Consider the following 15,432-nt stretch of genomic DNA (forward strand, 5'->3'; position numbering starts at 1 on the left):
CACTTGGCTCGGCGAACCCGATATACGAGTCGTGTCGACATAATTATGCTACGCGCCGTCAGGTAGATGAAGCCGATACGAACATGGGACCGTTTAAGCGCCTTTAGGAGCATAAATAATCCTATTAAACGTGTCACTGCCTATGTCAACAATCTGACAGGCAACAAGATAGGAGGCTGCTTCGACGAAGCTGAGTCGGCCAGAAAGAGCACGTGCTCTTTCTATCTCTTTCTCTTTCTATCTCAAATACCAGCCATCGTCGTCATCTAACGCACCAAGAAACGAATAACATGAAGATTTGGATTGTTGCCTAAAAATAATCCTGTTATCCCAAACAATTATCCGCCTGTTCGATACTCGATAACTACTTTGGAGAACTGAGTCCCTTATACGAAAATGAATAAAAAAGAAAAGAAAAAAAAAGTACACTCGACTATATTACCTGTAAGATTAAAATTTCATTGAATATAAATTATTTAGCAAACTCTATTACGATAAAAATATATAATTAAAAATAATGAAAAATATTGTCGTCGTTAATTTCATTAAATATTACTTAAAACTATCGATAGATTATCGATCATCTTATAGAATGAAAATTCGTGAAGCAATTGCCTTCAAGATTTTATCAGTAATCGATCTCATTTAAGTGATCTCGCTCGATCCTGGAAGAAACGCGATCTCGTGGATGCACGCGCAACCACTTGATAGATCGAGTATACGAAAGACAAATTATCAAGCAGAAATGGATGATCGAAGTTTGTCAATGTACCATAGGTTGTTTAATGAAACACTTAACGGGTGGGTCGTTCATTAATCAAGTGGAATGCGCAAGGTGCGTGGTTACATGGGTATGTGTCGCAGCGATTATAAATTTCTCTTTTCTCTCTCTCTCTCTCTCTCTCTCTCTCTCTCTCTCTCTTCGTTTCTCTTTGGAGTCTCGACCGAGTTAAAAGGTACGAGAAGGAGACGCAATTTAATATATCAGCTGATTTGACAGATAAGAAAGCCAAGTCTGAACTTTGAGGGACAATGATAATTCATCACGGAGTTATACTGGCGTCGCTTAATTAGGTGGTACTCAAATAGCCCACGGCCGAGTTTAACGCGACTCTAACTCACAAAAAGAAGCTACGTTCTCATAGCCATAGGCTGGAAAGGTCGTGGCAATTGGGTCAGCTGAGATTAAAGCGCATGGTGGATAGTCAAAACCGTTAACGAGTCGAAGAACAGCTCTTTTCTTCATCATTCAAACACATTTCTCTCTCTCTCTCTCTCTCTCTCTCTCTCTCCCTCTCTCTCTCAATCTATTTATCCATCTATCTCTCTGTTTCTCTTACCGATGATGCATTCGCTCGTATCAATCTTCGGAATTCGATAAGCTTCGTTTTCAACGTTCGACTAAATGTTTCTCTTAAATTACATCGGATGAGTTTATTAAATCCATCATAAATTACCTATTTCCACAATGTTTTCTAACTAATATAACTTTTAAGGAACAATAAATGTTAAATACGCAATTATCGTTATCTCGGAGTAGCATCTTTTTCTCTCGACGAAAAATCATTGGTAAAGTTTAAGTCACTGTTAAAAGCGCTTGAGCCCATCATTTCTAATTCTTAATTTCGTGCGATAGAACGTAATACATTACAGAAGGTGAAATATCTTTCAATAATATCAACGAAAAGCTTTTATGTTAAAGCTTGTCCGAAAAAAAAGAAAAAAAAAAGAGTAAAATCAAATTGGCTTGAAAGTGCAATTTCCACGTAGATTAACAATAACTTTTCATAAACTTTTCAGATCTAAGTGGAGACCGAGCTTTGTCGCAAGTCCCCCATAAAGGAATAACAACTGGTAGTATACCACTGAGAAGAACGCGACTAGTAAATGAAATAACTGCAACTGACTAATAACCCTTTTGCCCTGCCTTTCTTTCTCTCTCTCTCTCTCTCTCTCTCTCTCTCTCTCTCTCTCTCTCTCTCTCTCTCTCCATCTATCTATCTATCTATCTATCTATCTGTCTATCTCTTTCTCGTTCTCTCTATACCGTACTAATGCCACTGGAAAACGTTATTCATTTGGTAAAACCAAATTAAGAAGAAGGTAACCGCAAATTAAGCCACGATATCCATCGAGGAAGGACACCGTTCGTGTCAATGCCCGACCACGTATCTCTCTTCTCTTTCCTTTCCTACACAATAAATGAATAATCGTTTCGAAAATGAATAAATTCCGTTTGAAAACGATTTCGAGATAATCTTTATGTTATTATATACATATATATATATATATATATATATATATATATATATATATATATATATTGGCGCACAATCGTCGAGGAGAAAGGATGAAAAGAAAAGAAAAGAAAAAAAGAAAAGAGAAGAAAAAATGAAAAGAAAGAAAAAAGGAAAAAAAAGTAGGTACTACAATAAAAAATTGATGAGAAGAAGCATAACGTCGATAAGCCTATCGCGGAGTTCTACGACAAGGAGGACGGTGGCTGCTTGAAGCGTCGCGTCGCTTAGAGCCGGTTGCCGGCTGTCTTATCGGACGCTTTTCTACCTGCACTATGCGGGCGCTGCTTATTTATTATCGATCGTGGTTAGTGACGCATAGCGTTTATCAATAACCGCGTTACGCATTTTCCATTTTATCTCGTTTACCGTCTCGCTTCCTCGCTTTCGAGTAATTCGCGAGAAGAATAAATAAAAAGAAATAAAAGAAAAGGAAAACGAAATAAACAAAAAATACATATATAAAAAAAAAAGAATACCCAAAGAAAAAAGGGAAAATTATTGATTAATTGTTTAGAATAAATGTATGTACGTGTACTTGGTCAAAGAATTTCATGCAAGTTTCTCTATGAGCTACGATATTTCATTGCAATACGTCGAACATAGAGTATAAGATATTCGTTATTAAGATAATCGTGGAATCGTGAAAGCTCGTTTCTCACAGCAGCTAATAGACTCGAAACTCATTCTTGCTAGTTCGCGTTATGATCGTAAAAGAAAAAAGAAAGGAAAAAAGAGAAAAAAAAAAAAATAATAATAATAATAATAATTTTGTTGGAACGGTGGTGTCTCTAGATTGTTTTGTCGTTACGATCTAGTGACTTTAAGGATAAATACCGTGATGAAGAAATCGAAACGACTACAGTACGACAACGACGACGATAGTAAAACTTGTATTCGAATAGATTTGAAAACGTTTGATAATATCGATCATCGTTCGCGATTATCCTTTTCAAATTGTGTTCTTGTGTGATGAGAAATTACGAATGTAGAAGAAGAAGGTAGATAGAAACTAAAGATCGATAGAGGTTCGTCGACCGTAAGACTCGTAGCGCGATTCGTGCGATTACTTCTGATTTTTTCGAATGAATTGAAAATGATTCTTGACGTTTGATTTAAATCGATTCAATGAAAGGGACATAAAGTCGAAGGAAATAAGAAACACGAATCTAGTAATTCGATATAATACGAGTTCTTCGCGCGAAATTCGTTCGCGAGTTCTCGTGAGAATCTTGCGAATAAAGGATTCCGTTTGAGACAATAAAAAACGATCGCACCTGTTTCCTCGTCCGGTAACTCGCACATCCGGATCCATAATCCTTACTAAAGCTTAATAAAAGGAAAAAAAAATGATAATAATAAACTGACAGTTTCTCTGAAAGCAGTAGACGCACTTCACACGTGAACGATAAGTAACGCACAAAATATCACAAATTTTTCACGAGCGAATAGAAAGAACAAAAAAAAAAAGAGAATACACTTTCGCGGTAGGATCGATAGATCGATAAATCGTAAACGCACTCACCGGATCTTCCAATCAAGACGATTCCCGGAACACGATCCTCGGCCGTCTGTGTCCGTTTAATCCGAGCAATGGCGTCGCTGTCATCGACTATCACAGACTTTCCGCGTGAGCAAGCAAAACGTCGTCGTCTTTGTCGTCATCCTAATAGTAGCAACAATAGTAGTACTAATAGTAATAATAGTGGTTGTCATCGTGTTCACATGGACGAGGCACTGCACTACAAATGGTCACACGTCTTTCTATCTTTCTCTCTTTCTCTCTTTCTCTCTCTCTCTCTCTCTCTCTCTCTCTCTCTCTCTCTCTCTCTTTCTTTCTCTCTATCTATGCGTCTATGTTTCGATATCGGTTTTAGAGAAAACGTACACGAAGACCCCGTCAATCGAGGGTCCTTCGAACGGGCCTCGACTCGCGTAAGAGGGAAGAATCCTCGATTGATCCTCGAAGAGGATGACGGAGACAACGAAGACGAAGAATAAAGAAGAGAAGAAGGTGCGAACGCGCGCCCTCGACGGGGCGTCTCTGTCTCCCTCTGTTTTCTGTTTTCTGTTTTCTCTCTCTCTCTCTCTCTCTCTCTCTCTCTCTCTCTCTCTCTCTCTCTCTCTCTCTCTCTCGGTGGTCGCGCGTGCCAAACTCTCTTTCTGGTCCGAGCGTGCGGAGAGAGAGAGAGAGAACGACGAGGAGCGTGTTTCTCGTGGTCGAGGTGGTCTTCTCGTTTCGATTTCAAGCGTAGCACGCCTCGCGACGCACTTCGGAACGGCGGCGTTGGCTCGTCGAACGCTCGCCGACGAGTTCGCGTGGCTCCACCGCCTCCTCCTCCTCCTCCTCCTCCTCCTCCTCCTTCTCTTCTTCCTCCTCCTTCTCCACCACCACCACCACCTTCCTCCCCCTCCCCCTCTCCCTCTCCCTCCGCCACCTCCACCTCCGCCTCCACCACTACCAGCAGGACAACCACCACCACTTGCACCACCACTGCCACCACTAGCAGCAGCAGCAGCAGCAGCAGCAGCAGCACCAGCAGCAGCACCAGCAGCACTTGCAGCACGCACCGCGCCGGCGACGACGCTCTTCGAGCACCGATCACCGCCGACTGCCGGCGTCGACGCTCTCTCGACGTACGCGCTCCTTCTTGGCGCGAGCGCCGCGGACATTACGTGCCAAGGGGACCTTCCGACCGCATCTTCTGTCTCTCCGCTGCCAACAGAGTTCAAAGAGCATTCACCACTTCCTCTTTCTTACGGCCGACGAGACAGTACACCCGACGATCAGCTGATCGCCACGCGCTCCAACCACCCTTGTCTCTCTCTCTCTCTCTCTCTCTCTCTCTCTCTCTCTCTCTCTCTCTCTCTCTCTGTATCTATGTGTCTATCTATCTATCTATCTTTCTTTATCTCTCTCTCTCTCTTGTCCTATCCCTAAAGAAAATCACTGCATTCACATTCTCTCTCTCTCTCTCTCTCTCTCTCTCTCTCTCTCTCTCTCTCTGTCATTCGCTCTCTATATAATTTGATCTATCTAGGAATATTGACAGTTCGTTTCTTTTTTTTCTGTCTTTCCTTCTTTTTGTGTAAAAAGCTTTTATATACACGATCTGTCTATCCTACGTTTCAGAGCACGAGCTACAACCATCCACTCGTCTCGGCGGCCGGGCGTGCACTGCCTTCCTCGATCGCCGGTTGGTTCACGAGATCCTCCGTACAACTCTCCTCGTCGGTGCGCGAGGCCGTTCGCCCGTGTATCGGCCCTCCCGTATTTCTCTTCGTCTTCTTATTACAGCCAACACCGACCGTAGCCGGTGGCCGCGACGTCGGGTTTTTCCCTTTTTGTCCAATCGATCGTCTCATCGAACTATTTCAAAAAAAGTGTTTTTTCTTTTTTAATTTTTTTTTTTTTCGTATTACCAATCGAAAGAATAAATCGTGTAAGTCGAAGAGTGAAGAAAGAGAGGGGAAAAAATACGAAAGGAGAGAAAATGAAAATAAAAAAAAAAAAATGAGAAAAGGAAGAAAAAGAACAAATCAATATAGCAATTTCATTCGTATATTTACATGGCCGAATAAGTTCACCTACGGAATCGTTTATTTCAACGGGTAAAAGATAATGTTCGCGCATTGCGGCGTTTTTATCGAATACCTACCTACCTATCCTATCCTATCCTATCCTATCCTATCCTATCTAGCTATGCAACCTTCTTCCTTATTCTGGCATTCGTTCTGTAAAAGTTCCGACAAGCTGTCGGTATATCCGAGCGTGGAACTTTTAAATTGAGTGCATCGCGAGTGCCGACGATGTACGGACGTCATTCTGACGGTTGATTTCCTGTCTGTCCCTGAGAGCGTCCGTCTCGCGACTGACAACGCGACTGGCATGGCCTGCGAATATTCTTTATTTTTTCTTTTTTGTTACTTTTTTCGTTTTTTCTCTTCTTCTTTTTTTGTTTTTCTTGTCCTTTTTTTCCTCTCTTTGAAGGATATAACTTTTCGAGATAGAGATCTACACCAACGAAAACGTCGAAGGAATATAGATATAGAATATAAGAGAAGAGTTGAAAAAGCAGCGAGAGATCGAATAGTGATGTTCGATGACGAAGGAACAAAGAATCTCTCTCTCTCTCTCTCTCTCTCTCTCTCTCTCTCTCTCTCTTTCTCTAGATCGATCGATCGCCGAAGGCCGTAGATGTGGGTGTCACTATCCAAGACTTTCGTAGCGGAATCGATCCAACGCTTTTTCTACAGTGTGACCGGGATGTAGACAAATCAATGGCCACGCCTTGGAGAAACAGAACCGTTGTCTAACGAAGACAAAGACGCCTACGTTCGAATACTATCGCGAGATCCAAAAAATTTTCTTAAGAAAACACCTCCTTCGATAATTGCTTCGTCTTATGTTAAACTCCGAACTGACTGACTGACAGATTGACTGACTGATTTTAAAATACTTTTAAGAACATGTTTTCCTTCGTACGAATGAAAATTCTAATGATTGATCGGAAAGTATTGTCGACTAGAATATCGAAAATCATATAAGCATTACCTCTCGATAAAACGTACTGTATACGAGGAAGAGAATCCTAATCTATCCTCTCTCTTTTTCTCTTTCTCTTTCTGTCTTAGCGACGTACGGGAATCTAAAGGCACGAGCGGTGTCTTAGGTAATGGAGCCACGTACGACGAGGTCGCGACACGCGACCTCGATAGGTCGAAGAACGTAGCAGGTACGCAAGAGGTTCAATCATTTTTTTCCGATCATCCTCGACGGCACGGTTCTTCTTCTCTTCTCTCCTTCTCGCAAAACTACGCGTTCGCGTCGGGAATCTTCGATATCAAGCAAACCTGAAATTATCTTAAACGCTATCTCGATTTGTGTGGACGACAGGTCCTTATTTCTTTTATTTATTTATTTGTTTTCTTCCTTTCCTTTTTTGAAACTTCCTTTTTGATCTTGCCACACAAATATATCATGAAAAAGAAAAATTATTACTCTATATATAAATATCTATATATATAACTTACAAAACGCATATTTATTTGCTGCAATAATTTAATGAAGATTTAAATTAGTAGAATCATATAAACAAGGTATCACATATTGAAAGATATTATATTAAAGAATTTTTAATATTAATAACTAACATGAAACATGAAACTAACATGATTACTATATTCGTCAGAAAAATTATGTGTTAGATAAAATTCAAAAAGCGATCCATAAATAATATATAGATAAGCGAACTACTCCTAAATTTCACATCTTTCGATACACAGATTCGTAAAGTGAAGAATGAATAGTCAATAAATCAAAAGACGGTAAATTCCAAAATTAACTGTATATCAGCATCACCAAAAAAAGAATAAATTCAAGTAACAACAAGTAAAGAACCCAAAGTAACAAAATGAATAGGACAATTCCCATCGTATAATGAATTATTCGCAATCTGAAATTGTTAAATAATAAAAATGACGATTCAATCTTAAACAAACAATAAAAATTTAAAAAAAAACAATGAAAAACAAATGAAAATATAAAAGATAAAAAATAGTAACACATTTACCTTTTATACAAAATTTTAGCATCATTCATCGTCTCCAAAGGATCATTCAGCAGAAATACTCAAATTCCTTTACAATACGTTAAAAAATAAGAATCCCAGTCGAGATTGCTAATATTAAAGAAGAATTTATTCTTATCGACAACAGATAGTTTATTCCATAACTTCAAAACATTATCATCTGAGAATTCCCATTGATGTGTTGCAAAGAAAGTTATTACTTTGGCAAATTTATGCAACTTTCTATAAATATTTAATAACCTGAAAAAGAGTTTGCATTTCAATCATAATGAAACATTACATCGTCGCTTGAACCATCTAGATATTGGCCAGTATTATCTTGGTTTTCTTCCGACGAGAAAAGCTAGTGAATCGGCTATGAATCCTGGTATCCAGTGAAGTAAAATTATGGATAAATAGACAAAGTATTCACTTTTCAATGGAAAAAAAAGAAGTACCACAGGCATATTTTGTACGGTATAATAGAAGCTAATCCTATACTTTTGGATATACAGTAATTCAAATTCACTGGATTTTGAACACAGGAGACAATATTATAAACTGGAATCTCTTCCGCGTCAACTGTTAAGGATTTGTCACCTTTATCGAATTTAGTAATAACCGGTTATATAGATTCGTTACAAATGCTATATAAAATGTTGAATTAAACTTATCTTTTTAAAATAATGCAAAAATGAACTTTTTTTCGCGGTGTCCCATGTTGACACGATGATATTGTTGACTATACAATCAGCGGGAACAATGTCGTGTATTAACTTCTTATCAAGATGCATTATATGAAAAATACCAATACTACCACCCACCAAGGCGCCTGTCATACCGTAGAGATTATTTATCCAACCGGCAATCGGATCCTTTTCCGTTGCCAAAACAGAGGATGGACGAACGATGCAAATTGGAAGTCCTCTTGAATATTGCCGTACAGTGTCTTCACAAATTGCTTTTGAGTAAGTGTAAGTGTTGGGCCATTTACCGAGTAATCTGCAACATAAATGATTATGCTGATCGGGTTTGAATAAAGGAAAAATAAGCGAATAAGATCTCGTCCCATTATTCTGGCATAATAAAGTTCAATTGATCATCGTTCAAAATCTCCGTCAATTTTATTATGTCTGCAGTCTTGAACGGTGGATTGTAAAATTTCTCTTCGATTCTTTCATAAATGCATTGCGAATATGCCGTTGATACATAGGTAAAAACCTAAAATGTATTGCAACAATAGTGAAATGTATTGTAACGATAAACGTTCAGGTAAAGTTAATGTATAAATAAACTGATTCCTTTCCCATTCGATACGCGAATCTATATGCGAAGAATGTACCTTCAAATTCGGCATTTCTCGTGCAAGCAAAAGAAGATCCCTCGTTCCTCTGACGTTTACATTAATTATGAAACGAAGTGTATCATTGAAACGTACCGATGCTGCGCAGTGAAAAGTCACTTCAGTATCTTTAATACGTTCGCTGTCTCTTTTTGACATTCCTAAATTCAATTCATTCATATCGCTTTCTATTAGAACGATCTTCTTTTCGACATCTTTCCGTTCTTCCTTCAATCTTTCGAAAACCTAAATAATAAAATACACATCGCACAATATCTGCAATTTCATTCACCATATCAAAATAAGCCATAAAAAATTTGCAACGCAACTCACGATATCGTTAAAATATTCCTTAAATCGAGTCTGCATGTCCTTCTGTTTCTTTCCTCTCATGAATAAATAAATCCTTTCAATTTTTGGGCATGATCTAAGAATTTTAACAATACGCTCATAGAAACTTTCTCATGTGAATTAAATCCATGTAAAAATAAAACATTGGAGTAGGTGTTCGAGCGTTTACACTTTTGTGGGGATAATTGAGGAACACAGAAAAAATAGATAAATAACAAATAATAATAAGAGGGTATAGTAACAACGTATATTATATGTTAAGAAGTATTCTTAATATTTCCTTCTTCCTCGAGGCAGATATTTAAGAGGAAAATTGACATCTTATGTTTGATCATGGTTACGAATTCATTCTACTATTACTCCGAAATTATGAAATTTCTTTACTAGTTTACAAAGCGCTTCTGCGAAAATGCAAATACATATCAAATTCAATCGTTGCATCTCTAATTAATCTTCAATTCGTTAAAAAAAAAACGATACCTACTTAATTGTTTGTAAAATTGCAAAAGACTAAGTACTTAAACGCACATCTCTATGCATCTATGAATCGGTGCTTATGAAAGTGGTTTTAGTTATATATTTATTGTTTTCAGATATATTGAAGTATTTGGATTTGAATTAATTCCAAATTATTTTTCTATGATCATTAACGCAGAACAAAAATAATTGTATTTATTATTGAAAAAGGATGCCTTTATATAATTAAAAAATTTTAAGAATACAGTTTCTAATGTCTTTATCAATGAATTTTTGTATTACTCTGGAAGCCATAATTTTTTACTGTTTTTCCAAACATTCATCATACTTAGAAATTTAAATAATATTTTACGTACTTTCGAATTTTATTCTGATTAAAATTTAAATTGGAAGCACCATTTCTGATATTTTCGTTAATATAAAAGGCAATCGCAAGTGAATAAACATTATATATTTATCTAACATAAACAAAAATATAATACCCTAATTTTAATGAAATAATATTATATGGCATTCTTAGCTGTTAATTGTAATTTGAAATTTTATAAAAGTATACATATTTTCTTAGCACCGAAATTCATATGAAGTATGAAGTAATATTACCTTACCTTTAATTAAAAGCTTTATTGTTCTTCTAATCGGGTTTAAACAGCGGTTGACTTCAAACTGCAAATACTTGACCTAACTCCTATATATATAAGAAACAGATATATGGAGAATGGGCATTGTAATATTAATGCATATACAATTTCGAAATATACATCAGATATAAATAGCTCTCTAAAGAAGTATTCGTTCATTATTCCGCAAAAATTGAAAGTCATCATGATAACAGATACTTTTATATAATTATATAAAAATGGTATATAATATATATAAAATATATATTATTAAAAAAATGTGTAATCTGATTACAAATTTAATGTTAACTTATATATTGAACGAAAATTCAAATAGTCGTACATAAATAATAAATCGTTATAAGAACCTGTGGCAATCTCGTCGCGAATATTATGCCTCCTTCGGCAAGAAATATAACTAACATGCCACAGCGCCATTAAATACATACGTGGAAAACGAATCAAATCAAATTACAGACAACAAAAGAAGCAAAAACAACAAAGACGACAAAAACCCCGGAAACACAAGAGAAATCATTTATTATTTTTTCGACTCTTTTATAGACCAGAGCCATAGCTCCTAAAAGTCATAATCTGATTATACTCGCTGTACAGCAACAATAATAAATAAATATGTTACAATTGTTACTTGATGTCCAAAGTTTCTCTCTATATAGTGTGTCATCAACGACAAAACCCACAAACTACTACTAACTAGTGCCATCTTTAAGTGGACAGATTCATAAAGTTCTAGCGAATCGACAAATAAAAAGGCGGGAAAATTCAAAATTAACTGCATGTCACCATCTCCAAAAAAAGAATAAATTCATTCAATCTTAAATCGAAGATCAGTTTATATTCCGTCTTCGTTCTTGCGTCCATTCATGTTTTTGGATGCTCAGAAGGATAACAAAGATGCATAAAGAAACTGTAATAACAAGTAGAGACCCCAAAGTAACAAAATTAATAGGACAATTCCCGTCGTATAATGAATTATTCGCAATCTGAAATTGTTAAATAATAAAAATGACGATTCAATCTTAAACAAACAATAAAAATTTAAAAAAAAACAATGAAAAATAACTGAAAATATAAAAGGTAAAAAATAGTAACACATTTACCTTTTATACAAAATTTTAGCATCATTTATCGTCTCCAAAGGATCATTCAGCAGAAATACTCGAATTCCTTTACAATACGTTAAAAAATAAGAATCCCAATCGAGATCGCTAATATTAAAGAAGAATTTATTCTTATCGACAACAGATAATTTATTCCATAGCTTCGAAACATTATCATTTGAGAATTCCCATTGATGTGTTGTAAAGAAATTCATTACATTGGTCAATTTATGCAATTTCCTATAAATATTTAATAACCTGAAAAAGAGTTTGCGTTTCAATCATAATGAAACATTATATCGTCGCTTGAATCATCTATATATCGATCAGTATTACCTTGGTTTTCTTCCGACGAGAAAAGCTAGTGAATCGACTATCAATCCCGGTATCCAGTGAAGTAAAATTATGCATAAATAGACAAAGTATTCATTTTTCAATCCTATAAAGAAGGGGTACCACAAGGATCTGCTGTACGGAAAAATAGAAACTAATCCTGCAGGTTTGGATACACAGTAATTCCATTTCACTGGATTTTGAACAGAGGAGACGATATTATAAATTGGAATCTCTTCCGCGTTATCTGTTAAGGACTTGTCATCTTTATCGAAATTAGTAATAACCCGTGATATAGATCTAAGATAAAAATTATTATTTGATTTGTTGTCAATACTATGCAAAATGTAGAATAAAGCTTTTCTTTTTGAAATAAATCAAGAAAGAAAGAAAACAGATCGCACTTTTTTTTCGCGGTGTCCCATGCTGATACGATGATATTGTTGACCACATAATCAGCGGGAACAATATCGTGTATTAACTCCTTATCAAGATGCATTACATGAAAAATACCAATACTACCACCCACCAAGGCGCCTGTCAAACCGTAGAAATTATTTATCCAACCGGCAATCGGATCCTTTTCCGCTGCCAAAACAGAGGATGGACGAACGATGCAAGTTGGAAGTCCTCTTGAATATTCCCGTACAGTGTCTTCACAAATTGCTTTTGAGTACGTGTAAGTGTTGGGCCATTTACCGAGTAATCTGCAACATAAATGATTATGCTCATCGGGTTTGAATAAAGGAAAAATGAGCGAATAAGATCTCGTCCCATTACTCTGGCGTAATTAAGTTCAATTGATCATCGTTCAAAATCTCCGTCAATTTTATTATGTCTTCAGTCTTGAACGGTGGATTGTAAAATTTCTCTTCGATTCTTTCATAAATGCATTGCGAATATGCCGTTGATACATAGGTAAAAATCTAAAATGTATTGCAACAATAGTGAAATGTATTGTAACGATAAACGTTCAGGTAAAGTTAATGTATAAATAAATTGATTCCTTTCCCATTCGATACGCGAATCTACATGCGAAGAACGTACCTTCAAATTCGGCATTTCTCGTGCAAGCAAAAGAAGATCCCTCGTTCCTCTGACGTTTACATTAATTATGAAACGAAGTGTTTCATTGAAACGTACCGATGCTGCGCAGTGAAAAATCACTTCAGTATCTTTAATACGTTCGCTGTCTCTTTCTGACATTCCTAAATTCAATTCATTCATATCGCTTTCTATTAGAACGATCTTCTTTTCGAAATCTTTCTGTTCTTCCCTCAATCTGTCGAAAACCTAAATAACAAAATACACATCGCACAATATTTGCAATTTCATTCACAATATCAAAATAAGCCATAAAAAATTTGCAACGCAACTCACGATATCGTTAAAATATTCCTTAAATCGAGTCTGCATGTCCTTCTGTTTCTTTCCTCTCATGAATAAATAAATCCTTTCAATTTTTGGGCATGATCTAAGAATTTTAACAATACGCTCATAGAAACTTTCTCATGTAAATTAAATCCATGTAAAAATAAAACATTGGAGTAGGTGTTCGAGCGTTTACACTTTTGTGGAGATAATTGAGGAACACAGAAAAAATAGATAAATAACAAATAATAATAAGAGGGTATAGTAATAACGTATATTATATGTTAAGAAGTATTCTTAATATTTCCTTCTTCCTCGAGGCAGATATTTAAGAGGAAAATTGACATGAAAATTGACTTATGTTTGATCATGGTTACGAATTCATTCTACTATTACTCCGAGATTATGAAATTTCTTTACTAGTTTACAAAGCACTTCTGCGAAAATGCAAGTACATATCAAATTCAATCGTTGCATCTTCAATTAATCTTCAATTCGTTAAAAAAAGAACTATACCTACTTAATTGTTTGTAAAATTGCAAAAAACGGGACTAATCCATAATCGAAATAATTTACGAAAAATAAATATAATGTTGCTCAATGACTTGCTCATGGTAAAATATAAAGTATATCATCTACACATATGAATCGATAATGAATTAATTATTTTGGTCATGAAAGGTCATTTAATAAATTTTCATAAACCTAACGATAACTTGGAAAAATAAAGAACGTCAAAATGATGTAATCGGAGAAATATTACTGCGACAGAAAGTAAAAATACGATCGTTTTTACCTCAAAAGTTTTTCCAGTATAAGTCGCCCCAAAAATCCAGAACCTCCTGTTATCAGTATCTTTCGTCCAGAGAAAAACTCAGAAACTTCGCTTTCTTGATTAAAATAATTCGATTCTTCTACCATAGAAAACATGTTCCTTTCCGGACATGTTTGGGTGTCCAACGAAGTCATCTTTGGATTCTATTTTTTTTTTTTTTTTGAAGTAGAAAGAAAATAATTTTATATGACACCAAAAATTAATAATTTTATATGTAAAAAAACATTAATATACGTATTCATGTAAAAATTTTGATTCGATAATAATAATCATATGATAAAAAATAATAACAATCAATCTTAGAAATAAATTGACAAATAAAATGAAAAAATGTATTTAAACGCACTTCTCTATGATGCATCTCTATGATGAATCAGTGCTTATGAAAGTGGTTTTAGTTATATATTTATTGTTTTCAGATATATTGGAGTATTTGGATTTGAATTAATTCCAAATTATTTTTCTATGATGATTAATGCAGAACAAAAGTAATTGTATTTATTATTGACAAAGAATGCCTTTATATAATTAAAAAATTTTAAGAATACCGTTTCTAATGTCTTTATCAATGAATTTTTGTGATACTCTGAAAGTAATAATTTTTTACTGTTTTTCCAGAAATTCATCATACTTAGAAATTTAAATAATATTTTACGTACTTTCGAATTTTATTCTGATTAAAATTTAAATTGGAAGCACCATTTCTGATATTTTCGTTAATATAAAAGGCAATCGCAAGTGAATAAACTTTATATATTTATCTAACATAAATAAAAATGTAATACCCTAATTTTAATGAAATAATATTATATGGCATTCTTAGCTGTTAATTAAAACTTGAAATTTTATAAAAAATCACATATTTTCTTAGCACCGAAATTCATATGAAGTGTAAAGTAATATTAGCTTATCTTTCATTAAAAGATTTCTAGTCCTACTTACTGTGCGGTTAATTTCTGACTGAGAATGCTTTCGTAAGCGCTATATAAAGGAAATTGCATATTGAAAACAGACTTCACGATAACAATACATTTCCGAAATTTTCATACATAATTCACCAGCTTGAAATAAATCTTTATAGAAGTATCGTTCTCATTTTACCATCAAAATTGACA

The 15,432-nt window shown here is 35.1% G+C and overlaps 2 protein-coding genes across 6 annotated transcripts in view; both read right to left on the minus strand.

Annotated features, from left to right (window-relative positions):
* Positions 1 to 4,645, minus strand: part of LOC124954798 (Krueppel-like factor 6) — a 252,099-nt gene extending 247,454 nt beyond the window's left edge. The window contains exons 1-2 of one of the 2 annotated variants that reach the window (XM_047508257.1): positions 3,823 to 4,645; positions 3,575 to 3,626 (exon numbers count right to left, since the gene is read on the minus strand). The gene's annotated coding sequence lies outside the window, so the exon portion shown is untranslated. The remainder of the gene's footprint in view (positions 1 to 3,574; positions 3,627 to 3,822) is intronic. The other variant, XM_047508254.1, reaches the window with a different exon arrangement.
* Positions 4,646 to 7,494: 2,849 nt separating this feature from the next.
* LOC124954795 (fatty acyl-CoA reductase wat-like) lies at positions 7,495 to 15,390 on the minus strand. Of its 4 annotated transcripts, none has more exons than XM_047508247.1 (13): positions 14,664 to 14,693; positions 14,279 to 14,460; positions 13,492 to 13,585; positions 13,159 to 13,404; positions 12,892 to 13,037; positions 12,516 to 12,818; positions 12,115 to 12,411; positions 11,779 to 12,036; positions 10,646 to 11,661; positions 9,543 to 9,636; positions 9,306 to 9,455; positions 8,709 to 8,869; positions 7,980 to 8,128 (listed from the first exon to the last, which is right to left on the minus strand). In XM_047508247.1, the coding sequence occupies exons 1-9, from the start codon at positions 14,676 to 14,678 to the stop codon at positions 11,556 to 11,558; spliced, it is 1,647 nt and encodes a 548-aa protein (XP_047364203.1). In that variant the 5' UTR covers positions 14,679 to 14,693; the 3' UTR covers positions 7,980 to 8,128; positions 8,709 to 8,869; positions 9,306 to 9,455; positions 9,543 to 9,636; positions 10,646 to 11,555. The 4 variants fall into 4 exon arrangements, with proteins under 4 accessions (XP_047364200.1, XP_047364204.1, XP_047364203.1 ...); XM_047508246.1 differs by having other exon boundaries at positions 8,692 to 8,869; XM_047508244.1 differs by lacking the exons at positions 7,980 to 8,128; positions 8,709 to 8,869; positions 9,306 to 9,455; positions 9,543 to 9,636; positions 10,646 to 11,661 and adding an exon at positions 7,495 to 7,753.
* Positions 15,391 to 15,432: the final 42 nt, after the last annotated feature.

This window comes from Vespa velutina, chromosome 16 (assembly GCF_912470025.1).
Source record: "Vespa velutina chromosome 16, iVesVel2.1, whole genome shotgun sequence".
Taxonomy (NCBI): domain Eukaryota; kingdom Metazoa; phylum Arthropoda; class Insecta; order Hymenoptera; family Vespidae; genus Vespa; species Vespa velutina.